This window comes from Orycteropus afer, unplaced genomic scaffold (assembly GCF_000298275.1).
Source record: "Orycteropus afer afer isolate SDZICR_OR568_19922 unplaced genomic scaffold, OryAfe1.0 scaffold00156, whole genome shotgun sequence".
NCBI lineage: Eukaryota > Metazoa > Chordata > Mammalia > Tubulidentata > Orycteropodidae > Orycteropus > Orycteropus afer.
This window is the reverse complement of record NW_006921743.1, coordinates 2,178,183-2,186,254: the sequence shown is the minus strand read 5'-3', so window position 1 is coordinate 2,186,254 and position 8,072 is coordinate 2,178,183. Positions and strand designations below refer to the sequence as shown.

Here is an 8,072-nt window from a genome sequence, read left to right as displayed (position 1 = left end):
CTGGTAGCAATGGAAGGAGGCACACGAGGTGGAGCAGGACCAAAGTTGTTCATAATCCTACAGAGCCAATTCCCCACTCTCCTTATCTAAACCACTTAACCACCGTCATTGAGTCAACTCCAACTCATAGCAACCCTATGGGGCAGAGTAGAACTGCCCTATAGAGTTTCTAAGGCTGTAAATCTTTATGGAAGCAGACTGCCTCATCTTTCTCCTGCAGAGTGGCTGTAGGTTCGAACCACCAACGTTTTGGTTAGCAGCTCCATGCTTTAACCACAGCATCACCAGAGAGCCTTTCTAAACCTCTTAGTAATAGGTCATTTATGGGCAAACTCAATCACAGACTCAAGAAAACTTGACTACTTTACCTGCTCAGTCAACTCTCAAGTATTTATTGAGTATCTTACTTTGTTCTTCTGAGCACTACCCCAGAGTGCCTGACTCCTAGGGCTCCAGTTCAGCTGGAGAAGATGGTGTGCACTGTTCATTCAGCAAACAAGATTGGAAAAAATACAGAAGCTTTCATAGGAGAGACAAAGAGGCACAGATAACTGCCAGTGTGAGTGGTTCATGAGGACTGGTTCACATTCAAAAAAGACTGTTAGAAAAAGAGGAAGTTTCTAATTTAGATTGATAAACAGCACCTCACTTCCCCTTGCCCTTTCTCCTCTCTCCTCAAGGCAATAAATTTACAATGACTCTTTCCAGCTCCTCTCCTCCACCACCACCATCCTCTGCTTCTGCCTCTGCCTCCCCCAAAAGATTTGTTTACAAGTCATTTCCCAGTTTTCAGGAGCAAGCAAATCACCAAAATCATGAGACCCAGCAAAGCTGCAGAAGGCTCTGAGACTTTCAATTCTCTGTTTCAGATTCAATACAGAACATGTTCCTTCTCCTGCTAATGTTGAGCCTGGGAATGTGGCTTCGGCAGACAACAGGTAAGGAAGAACGAAGGGAGGGGACTGAGGAAGAAGAGCAGAGGGGCCTCTGGTTGAAGCCAATAGGGAGAGCTTTCTTTGAGACAAAGAGTGATCTCTGGCTGTTAGAAACCCACAATAGAAACCTTCCATAGAAGAACAGCGTTCAGGGTGGTTTGTGTATGCCAATGACAGAATATTCACCCATCCACCCCTGCTATCTGATGAAGGTAGTGGCAAGGTGAGAGGTCCACTTTGACCACATACATCTGAACTAATTCAAGAGGGGTGGGATTGCTTTCCCATAAAGGTAAGATGTCTTCTCTTCTGGGATAGAGAGTGAGAAGACAATTGTCAGGGGGATACCTAGAAGTCTTTAGTCTAACAAGTCTCTTGCAAGTATTCTTCCAATTACTGGCATACTCCTTTGAGTTCCTCTTTTAATAAGCAAAATAATAGCAGCCTATTGAACATTCACACTTTAATGTAGATTACTTGAATTGATAAATCTGATTCTTCCTAAAGTCTACATGAATAACAAACCTTAGGCTATGCCTTTGAACTATGAAAAAATAAATTCTACTGGAGGTTGTGGGGAGCAGAAAGGGAAGCAGATTCAGTCTGTTGTCTCCTGGGGAAAGTAGTTCAGCCCATCCAAGTGAGCAGTTAGGACCATGAGTACATCATTTTGGGTGAATGCCAGGGAGTAAAAGAGGAAGACAGAGGTGGGGAAATCTGAGTAGGTCTTCAGTGATAGCAGCCCCAGTCCCATGAGAAATCCTTTAATGTTTACATTTGATCGAGAAATAATGGTTTCTTTGGTGTGGACAATATTTTGAGAGCCTTATCTCTTTTCAGGTCGTCACAACCTGCTCTTTTCCCAATCACATTCCTCTCCTTCCCTTGGGCTGCCCAGCCTGGTCTGGGTCTAGAGATATATAGACAGGACCCTAGTTGGGGAAAACCCAAATATTCTGCTGATTCCAGTCCATGCAAACCCTCCTCTAACTCTTAAGCCCTGGCTTGGTGTTATTAGTTGCCATGGTGACTCTATGTGTCCTCTGTTTCAAGGCTGTGAAGCAGATCACCAGGCTTGTTTTTCATACTGTGTCTGAGTAAGTTCAAACTACCAACTTTTCAGTTAATAGAGCACTTAATCATTAGTGCCACCCAGAGACTCCCAAGACCTGGCACCCCACTGATCTATTCTCTGGCCTTATAGTTTTAATTTTTCCAGGATGTCATATAAACAGGATCATCCATTATTTACTCTTTTTCATCCAGCTTCTTTCACTTAGCATAATGCATTTGAGATTCATCTGCATTGTTATATGTATCAGTAGTTCATTCTCTTTTGTTGCTGAGTAGTACTCCATTGCATGTATGTAACACATTTTGTTTATTCATTCCCCAGTTGAGGAATATTTAGATTGGTTATAGTTTTTGGCAATTACAAATAAAGCTGCTATAAAAATTTGCATATAGGTTTTTGTGTAAACATAGGTTTTTATTTAATTTGGGTAAATATATAAGAGTGGAATTGTTGGGTCATAGGGTGTCTACCACATCTCTGTCAGCTTGTCATGCTATGATGGTTTGCATATTGCCAGGATACTGGAAGCTATGCCACCAGTATTTCAAATATCAGTAGGGTCACCCAGGGTAAACAAGTTTCAGTGGAGCTTCCAAAAAGAATGACTAGGAAGAAGGACCTGGCAATCTACATCTAAAAAACTGACCAGTGGAAACCTTGTGAATACTAGCAAAATATTGCCTGATAGAGTGCTGAAAGATGACCCCTTCAGATTGGAAGGGACTCAAAAGACAATTGGGGAAGAGCTGCCTCCTCAAAGTAGAATCAACTTTAGTGACATGCATGGAGTCCATGTCAGGACCTTCATTTGCTGATATGACATGACTCAAAATTAGAAGATACAGCTACAAACATCTATTAATAATTGGAACATGGAATGTATGAAGAATGAACCTAGTAAAATTGGAAATTGTCAAAAATGAAATGGAACACTTCAAGATAGAGATCCTAGTCATTATTGAACTGAAATGGACTGTTATTGACAATTTTGAATTGGACAACTATATGGTCAACTATGCAGGGCAAGACAAATTGAAGAGGAATGGTATTACATTCATGGTCAAAAAGAACATTTCAATATTTATCCTGAAGTACAATGCTGTCAGTGGTAGAATAATATCCAAATGCCTACAAGGAAGACCAGTTAATATTAATACTATTCAAATTCACATACCAACCACTAATGCCAAAGATAAAGAAATTGAAGATTTTCACCAACTTCTGCATTCTAAAATTGATCAAATATGCAATTAAGATGCAATGATAATTACTGGTGGATGTAATGCAAAAGTTGGAAACAAAGAAGGATCAGTAGCTCGAAAATATGGTCTTGGTGATAGAAACAAAGTTAGATGATAGAATTTTGCAAGACCAGTGACTTATTCACTGGAAATACCTTTTCAACAATGCAAACAGTGACTATACATGTAGATCACACCAGATGGAAAACACAGGAATCAAATCAACTGCATCTATGGAAAGAGATGGTGAAGAAGCTCAACACTATCAGTCTGAACAAGGCCAGGGGCCAAATGCAGAAGAGATCATCAATTGCTCATGTGCAAGTTCAAAATGAAGCTGAATAAAATTAAAACAAGTACATGAGTGCTGGAGTATGACCTTGAGTATAGTCTCAATTGAATTCAGAGACTATCTCACAAATAGATCTGATACATTAAACACTAATGACCAAAGACCAGACAAATTGTGGTATGACATAAAGGACATCAGACATGAAGAAAGCGAAAGAGCATTTAAAATGCAGGAAAGTAAGAAAAGACCAAAATGGATGTCAGAAGAGACTCTGAAACTTGCTCTTGAACAGAAAATAGCTGAAGCAAATGGAAGAAAGGATGACATAAAACAGGTGAACAGAGGATTTCAAAGGGTGGCTCGAGAAGACAAAGTAAAGTTTTATAATGAAATGTGCAGAGACCTGGAGTTAGAGAACTAAAAAGGAAGAACACATTCAGCATTATCAAACTAAGAGAACTGAAAAAATTCAAGCCTTGAGTTGCAATATTGAAGGATTTTATGGACAAAATATTAAACAATGCAGGAAACATTAAAAAAAAAAAATGGAAGGAATACACAGAGTTACTGAACCAAAAAGAATTGGTTGATGTTCAACCATGTCAGAAGGTAGCATATGACCAAGGACCAATGGTATTGAAGGAAGAAGTCCAACCTGCACTGAAGGTATTGGGTAAAAATAGGACTCCAGGAATTGATGGAATACCAGAGATGTTTCGACAAATCGGTGCAATGCTGGAAGCACTCACTCGACTATGCAAAAAAATTTGGAAGACACTACTTGGTTAACCAACAGGATGAGATCCATATTTGTGCCTATTTCAAGGGAAAGCAATCCACTAAAATGTGGAAATTATCAAACAATATCATAAATATGACATGCAAGTAAAATTTTGCTGAAGATAATTCAAAAATGTTTGCAGCGGTACATCAACAGGCAGAAATTCAAACCAGATGCAGAAGAGGATGTGGAACAATGGATATCATTGCTGATGTCAGATGGATCTTAGCTGAAAGCAGAGAATACCAGAAAGATGTTTACCTGTGTTTTATTGACTATGCAAAGCATTTGACTGTGTGGATCATAACAAATTATGGACAACATTGCAAAGAATGGTATCATGACTTGAATTATGTCCCCAAAAAATATGTGCCAACTTGGCTGGTCCATGATTCTCAGTGGTTTGGCAAATATGTCAGGATATAATTTAGCACTTATGTAATAATGTAATCATCCCTATGATGTTATCTGATATGATCAGCCAATCAGTTGTATGGGGATTAGGGTGAGATGCAACACCCTTACTCAGGTCATAGCCCTGATCCAATGAAAGGAGAGTTTCTCTAGCATGTGGTCTATATCAGCTTTTATCTTACAAGAGATGAAAGGAGAAAGAAGCAAGCAGAAAAGGAGGGACCTCATTACCACCAAGAAAGAAGAGCCAGGAATGGAGGGTATCCTTCGGACCTGGGATCTCTGCACTGAGAAGCAACTAAACCCAGGAGAAGATTGATGCTAAGACATATCAAGATTTCCAAGGAATATTGGGCCCACAGATGTTGAAAAAGATAAGAACTTTCCCCTAGAGCTGACAGGGAGAGAAAGCCTTTCCCTGGAGGTTGTGCCCTGAATTTGGACTTCTAGCCTTCTAAACTATGACAGAAAATATTTCTGTTTGTACAGACATACACCTGTGGTATTTCTGTTACAGCACTAGATAACTAAGACAGTATTTGGTACTGGAAGTGTGGGGTGCTGCTCTAACAGGTACTTAAAATGTGAAGTTATTTTGGAATTGGGTAATGGGATATACGAAGAGGCAGTCATTCAAACAGAACAAGAGGATACTGGATGGTTTAAAATTAAGAAAGATGTACATCAGGGTTGTATCCTTTCACCATTTCCGTATTCAATCTGTATACTGAGCAAATAAGCTGAGAAGCTGGACTTTATGAAGAAGAACATGGCATCAAGATTGGAGGAAGAGTCATTAACAACCTGTGATATGCAGATGACACAACTTTGCTTGCTGAAAATGAAGAAGACTTGAAACACTTCTGATGAAAATCAAAGCCTTCATTCAGTACAGATTACACCTCAATATAAAGGAAATGAAAGTCTTCACAAGTCACCAAGAATTTGATTTTGCTTGGATTCACAATCAACGCCCATGGAAGCAGCAGTCAAGAAATCAAATGACCTATTACACTGGGCAAATCTGCTGCAAAAGACCTCTTTAAAGTGTTAAAAAGCAAAGATTTCACTATGAGTACTAAGGTGTGCCTGACCCAAGCCATGGTATTTTCAATCACCTCATATGCATGTGAAAGCCAACAATAAATAAGGAAGACTGAAGAATTGATGCATTTGAATTATGGTGTTGGTGAAGATTATTGAATATAGCATAGCCTGCCAGAAGAACAAATATATCTGTCTTGGAAGAAGTACAGGTAGAATGCTCCTTAGAAGTGAGGATGGTGAGACTTCATCTCACATACTTTGAGTATGTTATTAGAAGGGACCAGTCCCTGGAAAAGGACATCATGCTTGGTAAAATAAAGTCAGCAAAAAAGAGGAAGACCTTCAATGAGGTGGACTGACACAGTAGCTACAACAATACACTCAAAACAATTGTGAGGATGGTGCAGGACCAGGCAGTGTTTCGTTCTGTTGTACATAGGGTCACTGTGAGTTGGAACCAACTCAATGGCACCTAACAATAGCAATGACTAATGATGTTAAATACATTTTCATGTGCTTACTTGCCACCCAATGTCCATGGGTGGCACAAGCAGTTTGCTTTCAAGAATTAACATAGAGATTGATGCTTCAAACCCACACAGCAGCACTGCAGAAGACATGGCTGGCAATTAGCTTCTGTGAAGATTACAACCAAGCAAGGGAATAGTGGACCATGAGAACTTCAGCCTACATGACCCTGAGACCAGAAGAACTAGATGATGCCTGGCTACTACTGTCAACCACTCAGAAAGGGATCAGTGCAGGAGATCCTGGCTAGAGTGGGAGAAAAATGTAGAACACAACTCAAAATTATAAAAAAAAAAAAAAGACCAGGTTGACTGGTCTGAGAGAGCCCAGTGAAACCCCCAAGACTATGGCCTCTTTCACCCTTTGGCCTGAAATTGAACTCATTTCCATGGCGTTCAGCCAAACAACAGACAGGCAAATAAGGTGAACATTTACACCAGGTAGGTATACTCCTTAGAACAATCAACCATGGGAGATCAGAAGGGCAGCATTTGCACAGGGAAATAGCTCAGGGAGCAGGAATGCATAGGAAAGAAGGACAGAAGGAAAAAGGTAACCACAAGGAAGAAGTGGAAAGAGAGCTGTTAAGTTATGGGGATTGCAATCAATGTCATGAAACAAAATGTATGTGAATGGTTGAATGGAAACTAAAATTTCTTTGTGAATTTTTACCCAAATCACATGCACACACACACAAAGATTACAACTAAGAAAACCCTACAGAGCAATTCTACTCTGTCACATATGTAGTTGCCATGAGATGGAGGTGGCTCCAAGGCAATGAGTTTTTGGTTTATTTGCCATCCATTTATCTTCTTTGGTGAAGTGTATATTCAAATCTCTTTTCATTTTTTATTGGGTTGTTTAAGTATTAAAAGTTGAGAATACTTAACATTCCTGATACAAATCCTTTATCATATACGTGACTTGCATGTATTTTCTCAGTCTGTGGCTTGTCTTTCTATTCTCTTAACCGTGTCTCTGCAGAGCCAAGATTTTAATTTTCATAAAATCCAATTTATCAATGTTTTCTTTTATGGATTGGGCTTTTGCTACCTTTTCTAAGACTTCTTTGTGTAACCCAAAGTTTCAAAAAATTTCTTCCAAACATTTTGTATTTAGATTATGATCTATTTTGAGTTACTTTTTGTATAAGATGTGAGGTATAAGTCAAGACTTTTTTGCATATGACTGTCCAACTACTCCAACCCCATGAGTTGAAAAAACACCTTTCTTCATTGAATTGCCTTTGCACCTTTGTCAAAAATCAATTGTCATTGTGTGGGTCTATATCTGGACTCTATGTGTATATCCTTTCATCAGTATCAAATTGCCTTGATTATGGCAGCTTTATAGTTCATTTGTTTTCTTATTTCAAAATCTGAGGACATCTTGTAACCAAGGTACACTTAAGAAGACTAATTCATTTTTGCAGCTTGTCGTGTCTTGGAGGAAAGAGCTCCCTCACTCTTCCTTCTTTTATTGATGTTTCCTTCTCTCTTCATCCTCTGGAGATGGATGAAAACCAGAGTGGGGTGGGGTAGCCCTGGTGGTGACACTTGAAGTCACTTTGTGTTGGGGACCACACCCAGGGCCACTATCTTTAGTCTCTGTAACTTCTGCCGACCTTTTCACTGAGGTATGCAAAGCACAAGAATTAGGTTGGGGAAAGGATTTCTAAAAGAACTAATGCATCCAAGTAGTTTTCTGAAGAATGTAATTTTGTGAAGCACACACACACACACACACACACACACAC

General features: G+C 39.4%; 1 protein-coding gene across 1 annotated transcript in view; it reads left to right on the top strand.

Moving 5' to 3' along the window:
• The first annotated feature begins 4,892 nt into the window (after positions 1-4,892).
• The window catches only part of PDCD1LG2 (programmed cell death 1 ligand 2), a 59,403-nt gene continuing 56,223 nt past the window's right edge, over positions 4,893-8,072 (top strand). Inside the window, exon 1 of the mRNA XM_007946338.1 lies at positions 4,893-4,998. Coding sequence (XP_007944529.1) covers positions 4,893-4,998 — 106 coding nt within the window. The remainder of the gene's footprint in view (positions 4,999-8,072) is intronic.